The following is a 20,917-nucleotide window of genomic DNA, read 5'->3' as shown; positions in this document are numbered from 1 at the left end:
AAATGTACACCCTCAGAAAGACCCATAACTACAAAATTGAAAATGTTGCAAAATGTAGAAACTCGTTTTTAAATTGAATCTGTTCACAAGTTTAAATTGATAAAGAAGAGAAATGGCTCAAAAAGTTGAACTTACCTTTTCATAAAAACGAAAAAAAAATTTTTGAAAAGCTTTTATATAAATAACTGACTGAATTTAACCAAAACATTTTGCTTGCAACTTAATCCTTATTAAATAATTATTGTTTATACAAAAAATCGCTTAAAAATAGTTCATGTTTTTATTTTATTTTCTTTTTGGGTGGATAAATGATTAATTTGTGAAAAATATTATGTTTTATAATTTTACAGAGAAAATTATCAAAATATAATTTAAACTTAATGTGGTTCTCAGCATTGAGCACCGGTAGAAATATATGTCAAAGGGTAAGTTTTTAACTTTGAAAACATTTATGTAAAATTCAAAGTTTAACCTCTTTTGATAAAACCATAAAATGCAACTCTACTATCCTAACTTTCCTCTATATTTACCCTTTTTGTTCTGGATTGTAATGCAGACTCTGTCGAGTTATTATTTAGGCATCGGGTGATGTTGTGTAATATGTATGGAATATGTCACAGTTCTATGTGACTGTTAAGATAAGACCATAAGAGAGTTATAAAATACAACAAAAAATGTGATTACTACAAGAGCATTGCACATAAACTAGTAAATATTCTGTAAATATTCTGTTTTTCGTATGCAAAGTATGCAGATTTTTAACTTACGACTAGTTATTCCGTAGCATGATGTTGACTTTGACGTTCTGAAAAGATACATTAAAGGAAACATTTTTTTTTTCTCTCACAAAAGACATACAAGTATGATATTAAGGGGACTCTATGACATGTTGACCCAAAGACACCTCGAACCAAGAGACATCACGACCCATGACACTGAGACCATTTATAAACTTAAACCCCTTTTATTGATTAGACATATCAACCACTTTTTCTAATGCTTATTCTTTAATGTACAGAAGACGCAATTTAGAAAAAAATGTGTATAAAGACGTTCATTCAGAAAAGAGTGATGCTTTTTCAAGTTTGGGTGATACATACAATTTAAACGATATATACTGAGAGAAAAAAGTTTAGCAAGTTCGGAAATATTTCACTGGTTTATTGAAACTATACCAATGTGACTTAAACCAAGTACATAATTCAATAAAGCATTTAGTTTTCAATTAGTTTGTAACAATAAATTGTCAAAAACCTGTTGCCTTAGCTCACTGTACAGCCTGAAAGACGTTAGGGGTAAGGCGTCAAAATTCACAAGGAGTTCAGTATCGCCTTTAGCCTTGCCGCGCAAAGCCTATTTCTCACAGTTCTGAGGCACACCCTTGTCCCAGTAGTATTAATGATATCTGGGGCTATCTTCCCACTGGACATAAACCGCTTACGTCGAGAAAGCGTCGTGATGTGACGGTCTTCGCGTGGCGTTGTTTTCCGTGGTCTGCCTGATCTGGGTCTGTCGTTGACTCGTCCTGTTTGCCTCAGACCGTTTCTAAGGCGACTAATTGTACACTCATGGCGATTGAAATGCCGAGCGACAGCTCTTGCCGTCCTACCAGCGTGGAGCATACCTACAGCTCTTTGACGTTCTTCTAACGTCATTCCTTGGCGACTCCCCATTGGAATTTCTTCGAGTTTTAAACTGGTTATTTTATTTGTGGTAACAGCTCAAAACAATGAGGTACATTACTCGACTCTACACGCTACCGAAATTGCCGTGCTTACGTTGCACGTGATTTTCGAGTTTCTAACGCTTCGCTGATAAAATACACAGTTTTCGAACAAACACAATAGATGTGTAAAGAGCATTGATAAGTACATCATTTACATATAAAAACGTCTTCATTCGAAAGCTCAAAAAGAAAAAATAATAGGTGTGAAAAACTTGCTAAACTTTTTTCTTTCAGTATATATATATTGAATTTTAAATGAACTCATATTAAGCCGTGATTGGTCATTCATAACCATTCCTCAAGCTAAGCATTTTATATAAGAAACAGGAACACACGCATTACATTTAAGCAGAAAATAAATTATGCTTGTATGCATACATATAATAGTAAACTATAATAATTACAAAATAGATTTGTACGTTTTTCATTCTTTTTTTTCCAATTTAGATAAATTACCTTTAGTCATTTTGTAATTCACACTTTTAATGTGCAAATAGTGTCATTCTTTTCCATGTACACTTGTCTATATATTGAATTTCTTACATCAGGAAATCTGAAGCTAACTTTTTCTTTAAATATTTTAATGAAAATGCATGAATATGTATATGTAAGTGAAAAAAAATATTTTGACGACTATCAGAAACTGACTTTTTACATCATATAAAAGTATTCAAAGTAACACTATTATGCTGAAAGATAGCACACAAATATTTTTAACGGGTTACAGATTTTCCACAAGGCAGGCACCTTTCAAATACAGATTTCCAATAACTTGTAGTAATAATTGATCGTTCTTAGAAATAAACAGTCTCCAAAAATGTAGCAATAATTAATAAAAAGGGACAATTTTGTTCAAAGAAATAATTCTTGAAAACAAATATCTCCGCCCCTAGAAACTAAGAATTTGTAAATTGTAGCCTTTTTTTCGACTTGAGATTATTTTTTTCATAATGAATACAGCAAATTGAAATAATATAAGATTCTAACCTTTAAACATTGATCCAAAACATATACCTAAGGATCCACAGGCGATAGACACATAATCAAATATTTTGCATACTCGTCCTATATGTATATGCATATTAGGATATTATAGAATAGTAGCCCATAACAATATAAAAAAGGCACCAAACACCAATTGATCAATAATTAATACAATGTAAGTTGTTATTTGATTAAAATCTATATTCATGTTTTCAATTAAACTGAAAAATGATATAATCCCATCTATTTCTTATATGACAATTTTAACAAAAAAAATGAAATTTAATTTTCAAAATCCTATATTTATTCCGTTTACATTTGGCACTTCATATACCCACTCAAAAATCGGTAAAAGTAATATTTTTGTGAACAAACGCAATTTTGTACAACTCTTGAACTTTGATAACTTAAAGTAATTATTTATTCCAATATTTGTTTTTAGAGTCAAATCTCATAGATAGAATATTCCCCCATTTGTAAGGAATGGGAATAATCTCCCAATATCAGAAATGGGATATTCTCTCAATTTGGGACTTTACCCCCATAATCAGAATTGGAGATTTCATCCACAGGTGGATTTTCTCCGGAACGAAAATTGGAGGATTTTTAAACATTAATTTTTATGTTTTTTATTTAAACAATAAAGTATTTTAAGATTACAATAACAACTTTCTTGCAAAAAAGTTAATTCTTTACATTTTTCTAAATCTCCCTATATTTTATAGGGTAAAAACCCCATGAATAACCCCATGGGACAGCAAAACCCCAGTGGGAGAATGAAAAATCCCAGTGGGAAACTCACCTCAGCACTCATTGTTAGAATCAGTATATTGCTCGGGCTACGCCCTCGTCATATTATTTCTCGCATTCGAACTCTAAACTTTATTGAGCGATAAAATCAGTTTGGGATAACTATATTATTGCTTAAACATGTTTATAGTTTCTGTGTATGCTATTTAAATTAACTATTTACTTTGTCCCACAAGCTTGTTTCATTTCAGAAATATCATCTAATGATATTTATTAATTAAAATTTTTTCACTATTATTTCGGTGATGATATCTTATAGGGAAAATTAGTTCATTAAATATTTGTATTGTGTGAAACTTACGTATATGTTGCCGTTACACATAAATACTGTGGTTTAGAACTGTTCATTTGTCCATTTATAGTTATGTCTACCGAGAAGATAGGGGAAACACCAGGAAGATCTGTTGACTTTTTGACAGGGTGTGTTGTTATGATACTTCTTAGTTCATCTGTTGTTTCGGTGCTCATAACAGGAGGTAAGCTACGGAATTAAAAATTGAATTAAAAGTTGGAATAATAATAAGATAAGAAATACATTTTTGCTATACAAAATTGATAATCAGATAACAAGCACTTAAATATACAACTGCATTTTATTATGTATTTATTTGTCTTTTTTTCAAAAGAGGAGTAAAGCTATTTTAAAAATATGGTAAATTGCAGAACTATGAGAATTTACATCATTTAATTAAGCTTATCTGCATTATAAATAGGTTATAGTTAAAATGGCGCTTATATTTTATGTCAGGTCAAAGTAAAAAAGTTATTGCATTTGATATTGAATAGTTTACATTGATTATTTTGAACATTTATTAATTTTGATATTTTAATAAGAATATTATCAACACAAAATAATGCAAAGTTTATAAAGAACATGAAGAAACACATTCACATGAACTTTGTTATTAAAACATATATAACTTGGTCCACATAGCGGTAAAGAATACGATAATCGACAAGTGTTAACAAATTGGCTTTGGAATTTAAGAAATATTTACTTTGAAAAAGACACGTTGATAAAGGTATTAATATCATGTAGATTATTTTACACTAAAATTCACCGAAGTTACTCAATTTCATTACCCTGATTTAGCAGCAACATACAAACGCAGACTGCACGATAACCTCATGTCCTCATGTTTATTACATATCAAAGTGCTTCCATCTTTTGGAGAAGGAGAAATTATCCCGCTGCCCTGTAAGTGACAGACAAACGAATTATCACTGTTCTTTTTAAAGTTAATATTATAATAATGTTTCATTATTTTCGGAAGAATCGAAATTGCTCCCTTCATACATTTACTTCATAGATTTAATAGAATTAAGATTCGTAGAACAAATATAATGCTGAAAGTTAACAAATGGCCATGTTCTAAATAGTTTTAAAATGCATACCAACATCATTTACAAACGCAGAGATGAAGTAATGAATTAAAAAAAGTAGTTTAAAAGTGAGTTTCCTAGGATGAACAAAGCCTTGCGTCATGATTTATAAATGTCTGTAGTTAATTTCTATCTTTAAAGATAAAAAACACAATATAAGACGCAATATTTACTTACAACAGTTCCCGATATATTACATTTTGCTGGAAAATAGGAAAATATACATAATCATTATTTTGTGAAACGAACTTCTGATAATAGACGTCAATACTACTAATGATTTTGGCTTATGTTAAGCTATATCCTCAATTTAGATAGCATTTTACCTTTATTTGCCTATATTTCTCTACAAAATTTAGCAAAAAATATATAAAATTTAGCACTATATATAATTTCTTAATCGCTAGTCGTAGCTATACATAGATTCAGGCTAGGTACAAAAACTTACGTGTCAGGCAATCTGTTCCGGAGTAGCCATATGAACACGTGCAGTGACCGCCAACAGAACAAACACCCCGCCCATTACAAGGATCTGTTTCACAACCACCTGAAATTTTATAAGCAGTTTGTTAGATATAACATATATTAACATATTATTTTGTTAAATGTTCAACAAAATCAAAAATCAGAAAATTAATAAAACCTACTTGCTGGGCAAGTCATGGCTCCATTTCTCTGTGACGGACATGCGTCTGTAAGAAAAATATATAAAATAATAAATAAATAAACATTGCCTGCATAATTACATTTTGATGAACAAGTATTTCTACGTAAACGTGATTAAATCCATTATTTTAAAACAGTTACTTTCTTTATTGCTATATAACGGATTCATATGTAAATCAGTAATGCAGGTGAAAGAGATACTGTGCAATTTTTCATAACAAAATTATAAACAAGAGGGCCATGATGGCCCAAAGTCGCTCACCTGTATATAGGCCCCTGGAGCGGGGCCAGTTTAAACCCCAGGGCTTTTATTTGAACAAACTTGGTTGTATATGTATGCATATATATATATATATATATATATATATATATATATATATATATATATATATATATATATATATATATATATATATATATATATATATATATATGTATATATATGTATATTATATATATACATATATATATATATATATATATATATATATATACATATACAACCATAGTATTATATATATATATATATATATATAAACTGGCCCCGCCCCGGGTATATATAGCTATATATATTTTATATATATATATATATATATATATATATATATATATATTTAAAAACTTGGTTGTATATGTATATATATATATATATATATATATATATATATATATATATATATATATATATATATATATATATATATATATATTATATATATATATATATATATATATATATATATATATATATATATGTATATGTATATATATATTATACATATACATACATATATATATACATATACATATATATATATATATATATATATATATATATATATATATATATATATATATACATATACAACCAAGTTTGTTCAAATAAAAGCCCTGGGGTATATCATATATATATATATATATATATAAACATATATATATATATATATATATATATATATATATATATATATATATATATATATATATATATCTATATATATATATACATTTATATATATATATATTTATATATATATATATATATATATATATATATATATATATATATATATATATATATATATATATATTAAATATATATGTATATATATTATATGTATATATCTAAAAAAAAAAAAGTCAAGCTAATGAATGACCCCCGGGGCGGGGCCAATTTTGACCCCAGGGCTTTTATTTGAACAAACTTGGTAGACACCCATGAGAACATGTTTCATGCTAAATATCTTAGCTCTAGCTCTTTGAGTTCTTTTAAAGAAGATTTTTTAAGTTTTTACTATATGCACATAGGGAAAATCAATGACCCCCGGGGCGGGGCCAATTTTGACCCCAGGGCTTTTATTTGAACAAACTTGGTAGACACCCATAAAAACATGTTTCATGCTAAATATCTTAGCTCTAGCTCTTTGAGTTCTTTAAAAGAAGATTTTTTAAGGTTTTTACTATATGCACATAGGGAAAATCAATGACCCCCGGGGGCGGGGCCAATTTTGACCCTAGGGCTTTTATTTGAACAAACTTGGTAGACACTCACTAGAAGATGTTTCATGCTTTATATCTAAACACTAGCTATCTGGGTTTTTTCAAAGAAGATTTTTAAGTTTTTGCTATACACAGTCATATAAGGAAAATCAATGACCCCGGGGCGGGGCCAATTTTTGACCCTAGGGCTTTGATTTGAACAAACTTTGTAGACACTCACTAGAAGATGTTTCATGCTTAATAGCTAAACTCCAGCTATTTGGGTTTTTTTAAAGAAGATTTTTTAAGTTTTTGCTATACACATATAAGGAAAATCAATGACCCCCGGGGCGGAGCCAATTTTGACCCCAGGGCTTTTATTTGAACAAACTTGGTAGACACCCATTAGAACATGTTTCATGCTAAATATCTTAGCTCTAGCTCTTTGAGTTCTTTAAAAGAAGATTTTTTAAGTTTTTACTATATGCATATAGGGAAAATCAATGACCCCCTGGGGCGGGGCCAATTTTGACCCTAGGGCTTTGATTTGAACAAACTTGGTAGGCACTCATTAGAAGATGTTTCATGCCAAATATCTAAGCTCTAGCTCTTACGGTTTTTTAGAAGAAGATTTTTTAAGTTTTTCTTATTGGTTGCCATGGCAACCAGAGTTTTTAATGGAATTTAAATTTTTGAACAACTTTGAAAGGGGTCCACCTAAGGATCATTTCTGTAAAGTTTGGTTGCAATTGGCCATGTAGTTTAGGAGGAGATGTTGTTTGAAAAGTTTGACGCCATTTTTTGAAGGACGCACGACGCACGACGCACGACGCACGACGCACGACGGACGCAGAGTGATGACAAAAGCTCACCTTTGAGCACTTCGTGCTCAGGTGAGCTAAAAATGGACCAAATGTCTCACCCGTTTCACAATGTTCCCCTTTATAACGATCAAAGCATTCACATGTATAATTTTGGACACCATCGATACATATTCCATGTTGATTGCATGCATTTTGTTGACAATCGTTAATATCTACAATATACGTATGTATTTTAGTAAGTAAAGCTAAACACTCGTAGTCCAGAAATATTTCACTTGCTGAAACAAGAGCAAAAATAACTTTGGTTGTATCTTTTAGAGGTTGCTTTGAGAATGTTTAAAAAAATGCTTTAAAATATGAAACACATTTTAACCAACATCATTAAACTGTTGCAAAATTTTGATTAATGATAAAGAATACTTTTGAAAAAGTAAACAACAAATCCACTTATTTGTTTAATAATGAAATACTTGGTTTTATCAAGGAAATAAATAAAATGAAATAAATTAAAAAATGAATAAAATCGCCATCTGCATTTCACTCACTCTAAAGCTTTGCTTAAACTTTACTTTAAACTGTTAACTTGAATTGTTTTGTTCTAGCAACCGTCGCGTTGAACTTTTTCGGTGCGTTTGTTTCCTGCAGTCAATAAAACAGTAGTGGATCTCTGTTTTTTTTTTGGCTTGCAGCCACGGCTGCAAGCCTATTTGTTTTGGAAAAGTTGTTCCGGTTAGGTGGTTTCCTGTTTACATTTGTTAGTGCATGATTGAACGGGAAACCAGTTGCAATCGTGCCAATCGCATCTTTTCGGCCCTTTCCGTCACTCTTCGGATTAATTATAATAGCCAAGGTTGTTCCGATTGCAATCGTGACAATTCGGGCGATTCCGTCATACTGCGGAATCAGACGAAGTAATATTACGGAAATCTAAGTTATTTTAGTTACTTTGGAAATCCCAGTTTGTTTTTCTATTTTCACTTGATTCCGTTTAAATTCTTTTTCAAGACGCAAAAGTTAGTTTCTTTTATAATTGATTTTTGTCTTTATTAGTGTTATAAAATAGAGAATGGTTACTGTAGTATTATTCCGTCTCCAAAGGGCGGTCCTGCTTACCAAAATATCGTGACCGAATCACGCAGAATATTAGTGCATGGTCAAGTTATATTTAGATCTACTGACATAGTTTAAACGTCTTGCTGAGGTAATCTAAAAATAGCCCATGCATATCATTAACCTTACCACGTCCGTGTAACATTGTTGATACATGCTTATTAATTGGTACCACGTAACGAAGTCTTTTAGTGCATTCACTTGTCTCTAAAGCTGCTATAGAAATGAAATTAGCAACTGCCAAAACGAATGACTCTCTCTGCGAAAAAAGTGGAAATGAAATGTCCTTCAGTACGATAGATTGATCTCCACGCGAGAGCCAATGTTAGTATTTTTTACGATTGATTATTTTAATAGAGAATAGATTTCAAATCGTTTTTGACAAAAAAATATTCATTTTTACAAAAAAGTTGCAACTGTTATCGTCAGCATGTTCCCGTTCAGTTATAAACAGTGGACTTCTGGTCCCTATTTACACATAACCACTGGTGCTCAAAAAATGGGCACAGGTGCTCGTCCAGTCTTGAGCTTACCCTACCTATCCCTTTAAAAGTGAAACTTTTTTTTTTCGAGAAAAAAACTATATAAACCCTTTATGATATACAAATACCGTAATTCAAAACAAAATGTCATAATAAAAAAAACCCACAATTTTAAAGGGAAGGGATGATGACACACTGAGCAAGCCTTTCCTTTTAAAAGGAAACTTTATTTAATTTCCTGCGTAGTTGAACGGCTTTAAACTTACGTAACTGGTCCCACATCAAAAAAGGAAAATTTCAAAATATTGCAATTTTTCACTTCTCAGTAAGATATGTCATAAACTGACATTTTTCTGCTGAAATATAATTGGACTCACTATTTTCGCAGAATGTCCCATTAAATCCCGGTTTACAGTTGCACATTCCATTAAAACAAATATAGATGTTTTTTTGAACGCATGGATCTGGATCACAGAAATCAATTTCTGAAATAATCGTTAATCATATAATTGCAAAGAATTTGTTTATAATAGAAACAACATTCATTAAGAGATTTTTATTGCACACAAATAGTGTTTTAAAGTATATAGCATAAAATGAAAGACGTGCATGATGCAAAACAACACAAATGTTAATGAATGCCTGCGTTATCATCAATTTTCAACGTTCTGAAAAGGAAGTGAATGTGCGGACTCAATTACTTGCTTGAACCCATGAAATCTACAGTAACACTCACTGTAGAATAAATACTTTATGTCGTCGCAAATGATAATAACACGAAAATATATGTACTTACTATGTTCGCACGTTTTCCCATATGTTTTAGGCATACATATACATCTATATCCACCAGTGTCTATATCTCTCTCACAATGAGCTGAATTTTTACACGGTGCTGACATACACGGATCTGTATGAAATATGATAAGCGCAGATAATGATGTTGATAATTATTACCTCCCTTGGTCGCCATTTTAAGTGTTATTTCCAATTTAACATGTGCCTTATTGCTCCGCGCCAAGAGGCGCGAGCTATTTTTGTTTATAATTTTTGTGTCCATTGACACGATTTTAAACAATTATGCTAAAAATAAATTCAGAACCAAATCTTTATTCCATTTTCTATCATATAAAGTCAAATATTGGTTTCTTCTTCGTTGATTCGAAACATGTCATATAAATGAATGAGAACAAAAACAAATTTCACGCCTCAATCGCATGGAAGTCAGTATGAAAAACAAAACACAATATAAACTTAATTCGAAAATGTGTTTCTTACATTTGTATCTTCCACAATAAATTTCTATTTTTTGTATTACGCAGTATGTTACGAATGCATTCAATAGCTGCACAAGACTGGTAACATGACCTCAAAAGCTATAAAAAGGTGACAATTACGAATTTCTATTTATAGAAGTAGTTTTCGTTTTGAGTCTGAAACTGTTTTTGAAAAGATATTTTAAAATTAACCAGTCAGGGATAATGGACTTCACAAAAAATCACACATCAAATACAGCTAGATGTGAACTTATGTAAGGAAAACACTAGCGCGTAGTCTCCCTTCGCCATTCAATTTGTCTACCTTTACTTTATCATGATACCATTTATCGCGAAACATGTAACGGACATTTCGAAAAGTAAAGTCGATGAAAGTTTTTGTTCTGACTTATTTACATATGGCTTTCTAGATTTCTTACCTTGAATAGATGTTGATATTTGTAGAAAATAAGTAGCATAATAGGTGAAAAAGAGTACATACTTTGATATTTTATTACCATATTCTTTTATTACTGGCTAGTAAAGTTTTAAATGTAAAGTAAATGTAGACAAATTATTGAGCATTATTCTTACGTATTCAAATGTTTTTAAGGAAATTTCCAGTATTATTGATCATTGTAATCATTGTAATTATTCTCAAATTTCATGAACTAATATGTTTCAGCTAAATATGTGCATGGCATGTGTCTTTTATGTTTGATATGTTGTATTTATATATGTTATATGGTGATGAGCTTGAATTGCTTTAACCAAGTTATAAATATTTAGGTCAGCTGTTTATTATGATTCTTTTCATATTTTGTCAATTATGTTATATCGAATATTGACTTCCAAATTAAATTCCACTTTTACAAGGGAGGAAATATCGTTGTTTATATATTTCAAGAATCTACAGGAACATTTGAATTAATGACAATGTGAACATTTATGTAAAATTCCGATTCTTTCTGTACGATATTACCTTACAACCTATATATTTACACGAAGAAAAATCCACTAAAAACGATAAAAGTAATTGCACACTTGGTGGTCCAATGATAAAAGTAAATACACACCTGGTGGTTCAATGATAAAAGTAATTACACACCTGGTGGTTCAATACTGCTTGTGATACATACTTCTTCACTTTCACCGCTGTAACAGAAAAAACAACAACATCAAAGCATTCAATTTTTAAGTCAGTCTGGATTTACAGGAAGAGCATTGACGTGCAAACAAAGTCAATGTATCAAAATTTCCTTATTCAATTTTACTGTGCATAAATATTCGGATTGAAATAAATTAAGTTTGAATAATATTGTCATTTAAGATACATCACTTCAATTTTTAGACACAAAGATGCAATAGTAAAAAAAATGTTTTTTTTTCTACGAAAAATGCCTATATATTATTATAGTTACTTTTGCTCTTAATTTGTCTTTGTAAAATTTTTAAAAAACAAAAAAAAACAACAAAAAACCTGATAAATCTGACGAAATATTATTTTCATATACGCAAATTGCCAATTATTTTTGAGCGCGCTTGGCGTAATATATGACTTAGCCTGAATTTAAAATATTTATCATACTCTAAGAATACACTTAAGGCACCAAAATATGGAATTTCTCTTTTCAAAACGCTTTGTAGATTGATGCAATTTTCATCTGCAGAATGTTTATATATATATATATTTTTTGTTTGTTTTGGGTTTTTCGTCTCATCGACACAATAAAAGTCATTATTTCAGGCACGAACGGGCACCTGAGTAGAACCACCGACGTTCCGTTAGCTAGCTGGATAGCTTCCTCAAATAAAAGAATCCAAAGTCCCTGTCGGAATTCGAACCCACAGTGGTGAGGGGCAAGTGTTTCATATAATCATAATATGCAATAAGTTACATCTTCATATCTTTGCAGTTTATATGTTAAACATTTAAATTATGATATCACATACCCGGAACTGAACTTAGCTGTAAGAAACAGTATGAATATTTGTTCCTATGCCAAACTAGACATCTGGTGTACTGCAATTTGTCTTGATCGCAATACACAAACAAATAGGGAGGATTTGGGAATCAATTGAAATATACACTAAAAATTGTAACCCTTTAATTCGTAAGAATATAGTTTGAACAAGAATATACAGGAACATTTGAATTAATTACAATGTGCAAATTTATGTAAAATTCCGACTCTTTCTTTTCGATGCAACCTATATATTTACACGGAGGCACTTCCACTCAAAACGATTAAAGTAATTACGCATATGTTGTAAAACGATAAAAGTAATTACACAATAAGCTTTATACACTGCCTGAAAAACAAAAAACGGTAAAAGACTTCCAGATCCCCCACCGGACAGTAGAAAAAATATAAAAAGAGTTTATTCTTAAATTAATTGCATAGACTAACAACAAAGTAATAACAAAATAAGTGCATTGCTGGTATATGAGAGTCATGAGCTTTCATGCTGATATCTCTTAAATATGTTGAGTTATAGCAAAAAAAAAAGAAGAAAGAAATAAAATCAAATTAAGCATGAAAACCAACAAAGGGCACTAATTGCAAAATTGCGATGTAGAGAGAGTTGGAATTCTTGTCATCTGCATTCATTCGTACCGTGGTCTATGTCATCAAGTTTCAAATTAATATCTCTAAAGCCTTTTGAGGTATGTGTGCTGAACAAAGTAACAAGAAAAGAAACAAAGAGTAATTACTTGTCAAACGTAAGAAGAAAAATCTTGTATGACACTCACCCATTAACGTCCTTTGCTTTAAAGCATATACGTTCCTTTCCATGCATTGAATGTTCAAACGACAAGTCAGCTTTATACACTGCCTGGCCTTTGTGTGTAAGAGATTGTATTGGGCCGATTTCATACTTGTCAATGTAACTGTCAGTTACATGTATTTCAGACACATCACTATGAAAATTACATATTACATATTTATCTATTTATTTATGCTCATGGATGTAAAGTTAATTTTTATTAGCCTGAATGGAAATTATTTTGTATTGCTAGCATATACGCGGGATGACCCAGAATTACTCGGAATTAAGCTAAAAATATAAAAATAAATATTACATGTTCATATAACAAACACTATATTAATGAGTAATATATGCTTTTACAAGGAAACAAAACTTCAAACTATTAAACACATTATGCTCACCCCATGCATATTTAAGCAAGCAAAGCAGTGTGCATATTACTTGATCTGAACGCTGTCACGTCATAAGCGTTGACGTCGAAAACATACAAAAATATTTTCAAAGTATTTGCCGCTGTGTAAAGATCAATGCTTTATAACCCAATGCGTTTATTATAATGTTCATATACCATATGATTTCCTTTTGTCGGAAAAATCCCGGATGTCATTCATAATAATTATGCTCAAACCTATGACTGCTGAACTGTTGTTTGATTTAATTGTAAGTGTGCGGCGGAGAAAGGGGTAAAGTCATACGCATCTCAAAGTTGAATGCATTAAATATGGAACATTTCTTTATATTTTTTAGTTAAATTTTTTAATTGACGTTTAACGCGCCGGCAAATTTTAGTCAAGATCCGTTTTCGTAACAAGCACTTTGGCTTATTATAGATGTCAACGAACGTCGCGATCTTTGAGCTTTGCCGCTGTAGTGTTTCAAATGGTTATATAAGGCGTTATAAGGCAGTACTTGTTGCCATTTTATCAATTATATTTTGCATTCAAATAGTTTAAAAAACATTGAACTTTGCGTAGGAATAAAATTGTCAGAATTATAAACAAATTTCTGGTAATTCTTGATCATCTCTCGTTAAACGCATTTAAACAATTGCTTAGTTTGTTAAATGAATAACTAAAATATCACTTGCATGCTTTTACCCATATAAAAATTTACACTGAACAGATTTGGCTTGTTCTAGGGGGTTCGATAGTAGCTTGCACATTCAAGTACCGTCTATGAATAGGCTCAATCAAACCAAGCCTGCAGCGTTTTTAATGTCGCCGTTTGGACGTTCTTAAGGGATTCTGTTTTTTGTATTTGATAACAATGTTAACCAAGTAGTTGAACATACGTACACTCCAGATTTTACATATAAAGCAACAACACAAGTTGCGTGAATTTTGCATGCAACAAGCTGGCCAGGTGATGGGATGTCAATGAAATACGGCTTGTTCTGGAAATAATAAACATGAACTAATATTATGCCAATACAAGGGAAAAAGAAAGCGAACAAGGGAAAGTCAAAATAAGTTCGTAATCTGGTTCATTAAAATTCTGGGGCAGATTTATTTTTTATCCTAAAAACTTTTCCAATATCAACTGTTGGTCAGTCACGATTTTAACAGTCAATCATTTAAACAGTCAATTCAGCTCAGTTTGATAATGAATACAATAAGCATTTTGGCACGGTCAGTCCCTGTAATGAAAAGGAACAATAACTATTTGAAATGAGGAGAAATAATGGCAAATATATGTTATTGAAATAAAGGAATTTAAATCAATAATTTCAAATATGCTACAATCATTTACAGTCATATGAAAAAAAAATCATATTTAATTAATTCATTGTTTCATGTAAGCGCAAATATGTATTATCACTTGACAACTACGTCAAACCTGTACGCTTTGGTTCGATGTTTAAGTGCTTTGTATTGTTAATTTGTAATTAAAGGACTTAATTCGAAATCAAAGAGCGGGATTTTTACCTGATGCATTCAGAATTTAACAATTATCTAGACTTCGTATAATGAGAATAGAATTTCTGACATGAAAAATATAACTGTCATCAAAACAGACGTAATTAAGAAGTCAAATGAAACCTCTGACAGTTGCTTTAGTGATTTCAGTTATTTTGCTAAATAACTCACAGCGTTGGTTCATTTGTGTATAAAGTGAGGGCGTGGGTTTGTATCCAAGACTGAGTGTTTAATTTCGGTCCGTGATTTTTTGGGTTACAAATTTGAAACATCCGTAAGCAATAGAAGGTTTTAGATATATGACGTACCGTAGAATATGACGATGAGTGGTTGAAAACATCAGCTGAAAAGTACATCAGAAATCTATATCCCTTTAAAGAATAATGTGTATATACATGTAATGGTTATTATATATGCACCGTTTCAATAAAACCGCTTTTCTATTCACTAAAATTTATTAAAATGAAAAATCTTTGCAAAATTAAAAAAGAAAAACACAAAAAACAATCAGTTATCACTTATCTAATTGTAAGTTAAACTTTGATTATCCCCTTTAATAGCAATTGCAAACTATAGCAAAATTATTTACTCACGCTGAACATCTAACACAAAACATCTTTGTTCATCAGAGTCAACGCTGAAGCATTTCAAAAATTAATATATCCAAAAGATTAAACAAACAAAAACGTAGTGTTAGATAATATGAATTATATTATTATACACGATATATGTATATACACAAAATGTAATATAGAAGTATATTGAAAAGTCGTTACTTTTTAAGAAAAAACAAAATAAAAACAAGCAGAAACAAGTCAAATTCATAGTATTTTCACCCCTTTTCCTAAAAATAGATTTTCGAAGTAAATTCACCGTTTATCCCCTAAAAATAAATTTTCTCGAAATTCCGTCAAAGGAAACAAGGATATGTCTTGGGCTAACCGCATGCATGACAGTGAATGTAGTGCATTGTCGTTGATTGTATAGGTATTTTGGAATTGTACGAATTGATACAGTCTATGCGTTCGTTAAAAAACTGTATGAAGTTAAATTATAGAATAATATAGAAAATGAAAGCAAACGGAACAGTAGTCGTGTACATAAGCAAATTTGAATAACCACACAAACATTATTTATAAAATACATGTATTAAATAAAACAAATAGATAATTCAGTTTGTGAATATGATGTGTTTCACCTTTCGCCTTCAGCAATATTTTTTTTATTACATATCATTGTTTTTACCCGACTATTATGTATTTGTATAATATTCAATAAAGCTAATATTCCTTTAAATGTCCATTATGCTTCACAAATGTTATCATTACTATTTCTAAATAGCAACACTTTTTATCTTTGATATCTTGTTACAGATTCATAAATATTGCACATTTGCCACATACGTAATGTGAACTATATTTTGTTTCTTTTGACAATTTTTATAATTGTTATGAATGTGTATTTTGTATGGAAGCAAAAAATAAAAAAATAAAGAAAATATAAATAAAAAAATATGTACACTACATTGTTAACACATTGCTACTATTGCGGCATATTACCTCACGCCCTGTGCTAATTTATTTGTTTAGTAGTTATACACTTAACATGTTTTAAACATAATAAAAAAACAAATGTTTGACACTTTCAAACTCTTTTAAAAAAAACATCTTAGGTAAATAATGCATTTAAATGAACAATTAACATGAAACAGGAAACGAGGTTAAAATATAGAACACTGTGGATTTGGTATGGATGTTTTACACTCGGGGAAATGAAACGAGGCTAAAATGACCAACTATTGATTGATGTTTAAACAGAAAGATTTTTCAAACGCTTGCTTTTTTTTACATTTTACACATGGTATGAAATAAGAAACAAGATTCTGTTGTATCTTACCCAGTAGAATCAGTAACAATAACGCATGCTATATGTCTCCCTACATCCGTATCTGTTGGTTTCCATGACATTATGGTGAACATTACTTGCGACCTTTTAGGGTCCTGTTGAGCATTTGATAAGATAAGCTTTTCTTCTTCGAGTCCAAAAGTTGTAAACTCTTCTATAGTACTAAGAAAAACAACAATCTTGTCAGTTTTTTTATTATATTTATATTACTATCAATAATTAGAAAGTATACTTTAATACGCATTAACTTTTCATTTAAGGCCATGAGTTCATTCCCTGAAATCATTCCATATAATAGAAACAAATGTATCGCTTTTCGAAAACAACTTAATGGGAAAATATACTAGAAATTTTTGGTGTGACAAAATTAAACACCCTACTTTCCCTTAATTATATAAGATTAGTTGCCACTTTATCCTGCAAACAAATAGCAGAAATACATCGATGTCGTGCATTGAATGATGTGTAAATACGTCAATTCAAACATATTTCTTTGAGTTTTTATATGTTGATTCTGGTTTGATTTTAAGAAGGCTTATCAAAATGGATAGATAGTTTGTATCTTGAGGCTAAGCGTCAATACTAACAAAACCAAACTGCCCTTTTCTGTTGAAGGTATTGGTTAAAACAAAGCGAAGGGGTATTTTAATGGAAGATATGTTGAAGTTGTCAACGGATATATAAGGATAGTTTTTCATTATACAGATACATGAATACAAATCATGCACGTTTGTAAAGTCGTTTTTCATCTGACAATCGTAAGCTTTATGAAATATTTTCACATGGCTTCTTGAAATTCTATAATGACATTTAACAGCACTTTGGACTATATTACAAAAAGTGAGAGCAATTTTTCGATGTGAGATTGTCCTTTTGGTCTGAGACTTTGGTCCTATGAAATACAAATTTTCTCTTGTTGTGGTATTATGCACTAACATTTAAAAAAACAACACAAACAAACAAACGTTCATGCATGCTGAATTTATGAACGTACACGTTTCCTTACTGCACTATGGACTATTTGTGAAATACACGAAGTTCAATGCCTTGCCATTACCTTGACTATGGTAAATGTGTATTGCACGGAACATATTGTCTACAAGTGTTATGTGTAGCAATTTATTTTAAATCCCATCGTGTGTACAAACTGTTTCGTTCACCAACACCAACACACATGCTTACACGCGCGCTCAAAACGCACAACTACATTTGCAGTAATTCACATTTTCTGTTGTCATCGAGTAATTGTATACTATACATTTGCATGTACATACAGTTAGTTCCCTATTCCTAATACCTTATTCATTTTTCGAATAAGAATTAAGGAATCAGTTCCTTATTCCTTTTTCGAATAAGGAATAGGGAACTAGTTTCATATCTAAATTAAGAAAAGAAGAATAAGTATTTATTGAAAATAAAATTTATACCTCATTCAAATCATTGCAAAAAGAATCTGCATAAATTATTTTGAAAAAAAATGTTAAAGTCGAATAAGGAATAGGGAACCAGTTCCTAATTACTTATTCAACTCCGAATAAGGAACTGAAGAAAATACGTAAAGAAAGAAACCAGTTGCATTTATTTTGAAAAATCTGCATTAAATTTGCAAGGAAAAATCATTAAAATCATGAAATAAAGCATTAGCATAAAAATATGTTTGAAAAAATGTTAAAGTCGAATAAGGGATAGGGAACCAGTTCCTTATTCCTTATTCAACTCCGAATAAGGAACAGAAGAAAATACGTAAAGAAAGACACCAGTTGCAGTTATTTTTGATAAATTTGCATAAGAATTGCATGGATCAATCATTAAAATCATAAAATAAAGCATTTACATATTTTTTTTTAAAAAATGTTAAAGTCGAATAAGGAAGAGGGAACCAGTTCCTTATTCCTTATTCAACTCCGAATCAGGACCAGAAGAAAATACGTAAAGAAAGACACCAGTTGCAAATATTTTTGATAAATCTGCATAAGAATTGCAAGGATCAATCATTAAAATCATGAAATAAAGCATTCCATATTTTTTTCGAAAAAAAAATATTTAAGTCAAATAAGGAATAGGGAACCAGTTCATTATTCCTTATTAAACTCCGAATAAGGAACAGAAGGAAATACGTAAAGAAACACACCAATTGCAGTTATTTTGATAAATCTGCATTAGAATTGCAAGGATCAATCATTAAAATCATGAAATAAAGCATTAGCATAAAAATATTTTTGAAAAAAATGTTTAAGTCGAATAAGGAATAGGGAACCAGTTCCTTATTCCTTATTCAACTCCGATTAAGGAACAGTAGAAAATACGTAAAGAAAGACACCAGTTGCAAATATGTTTGATACATCTGCATAAGAATGGCAAGGATCTATCATTAAAATCATACAATAAAGCATTTACATCAATTTGTTTTGAAAAAAAGGTTAAAGTCGAATAAGGAATAGGGAACCAGTTCCTGATTCCTTATTAAACTCCGAATAAGGAACAGAAGAAAATACGTAAAGAAAGACACCAGTTGCACTTATTTTTGATAAAACTGCATATGAATTGCAAGGATCAATCATTAAAATCATGAAATAAAGCATTTACGTATATTTTTTAAAAAATGTTAAAGTCGAATAAGGAAGAGGGAACCAGTTCCTTATTCCTTATTCAACTCCGAATCAGGACCAGAAGAAAATACGTAAAGAAAGACACCAGTTGCAATTATTTTGATAAATCTGCATTAGAATTGCAAGGATCAATCATTAAAATCATGAAATAAAGCATTCTATATTTTTTTTTTGAAAAAAAAATGTTTAAGTCAAATAACGAATAGGGAACCAGTTCCTTATTCCTTATTCAACTCCGAATAAGGAACAGAAGAAAATACGTAAAGAAAGACACCAATTGCATTTATTTTGATAAATCTGCATTAGAATTGCAAGGATCAATCATTAAAATCATGAAATAAAGCATTAGCATAAAAATATTTTTGAAATAAATGTTATTTTGAAAAAAATGTTAAAATCGAATATGGAATAGGGAACCAGTTCCTTATTCCTTATTCAACTCCAAATAAGAAACAGTAGAAAATACTTAAAGAAAGACATCAGTTGCAAATATTTTTGATAAATCTGCATAAGAATGGCAAGGATCTATCATTAAAATCATACAATAAAACATTTACATCAATTTGTTTTGAAAAAAAATGTTAAAGTCGAATAAGGAATAGGGAACCAGTTCCTAATTCAACTCCGAATAAGGAACAGAAGAAAATACGTAAAGAAAGACACCAGTTGCAGTTATTGTTGATAAATCTGCATTAGAATTGCAAGGATCAATCATAAAAATCATGAAATAAAGCATTCCATATTTTTTTTTCGAAAAAAAATATTTAAGTCAAATAAGAAATAGGGAACCAGTTCCTTATTCCTTATTAAACTCCGAATAAGGAACAGAAGGAAATACGTAAAGAAACACACCAATTGCAGTTATTTTGATAAATCTGCATAAGAATTGCAAGGATCAATCATTAAAATCATGAAATAAAGCATTAGCATAAAAATATTTTTGAAAAAAATGTTTAAGTCGAATAAGGAATAGGGAACCAGTTCCTTATTTCTTA

At 30.3% G+C, this 20,917-nt stretch overlaps 1 protein-coding gene across 2 annotated transcripts in view; it reads right to left on the bottom strand.

The window, feature by feature from the left end:
- The window catches only part of LOC132738608 (uncharacterized), a 73,445-nt gene that overhangs the window by 38,467 nt on the left and 14,061 nt on the right, over positions 1–20,917 (bottom strand). For both annotated transcript variants that reach the window (XM_060726152.1, XM_060726153.1), the window contains exons 8-22: positions 17,305–17,475; positions 16,002–16,045; positions 15,717–15,751; positions 14,788–14,885; positions 13,476–13,643; positions 11,829–11,875; positions 10,261–10,374; positions 9,842–9,949; positions 7,971–8,084; positions 5,551–5,595; positions 5,352–5,450; positions 5,081–5,106; positions 4,604–4,716; positions 3,822–4,001; positions 768–805 (exon numbers count right to left, since the gene is read on the bottom strand). In XM_060726152.1, coding sequence (XP_060582135.1) covers positions 768–805; positions 3,822–4,001; positions 4,604–4,716; positions 5,081–5,106; positions 5,352–5,450; positions 5,551–5,595; positions 7,971–8,084; positions 9,842–9,949; positions 10,261–10,374; positions 11,829–11,875; positions 13,476–13,643; positions 14,788–14,885; positions 15,717–15,751; positions 16,002–16,045; positions 17,305–17,475 — 1,400 coding nt within the window. The remainder of the gene's footprint in view (positions 1–767; positions 806–3,821; positions 4,002–4,603; positions 4,717–5,080; positions 5,107–5,351; positions 5,451–5,550; positions 5,596–7,970; positions 8,085–9,841; positions 9,950–10,260; positions 10,375–11,828; positions 11,876–13,475; positions 13,644–14,787; positions 14,886–15,716; positions 15,752–16,001; positions 16,046–17,304; positions 17,476–20,917) is intronic.

This window comes from Ruditapes philippinarum, unplaced genomic scaffold (assembly GCF_026571515.1).
Source record: "Ruditapes philippinarum isolate M1 unplaced genomic scaffold, ASM2657151v2 ctg188_1_1_1_1, whole genome shotgun sequence".
Classification (NCBI taxonomy): Eukaryota; Metazoa; Mollusca; class Bivalvia; order Venerida; family Veneridae; genus Ruditapes; species Ruditapes philippinarum.
This window is presented reverse-complemented; position numbering and strand designations above follow the sequence as displayed.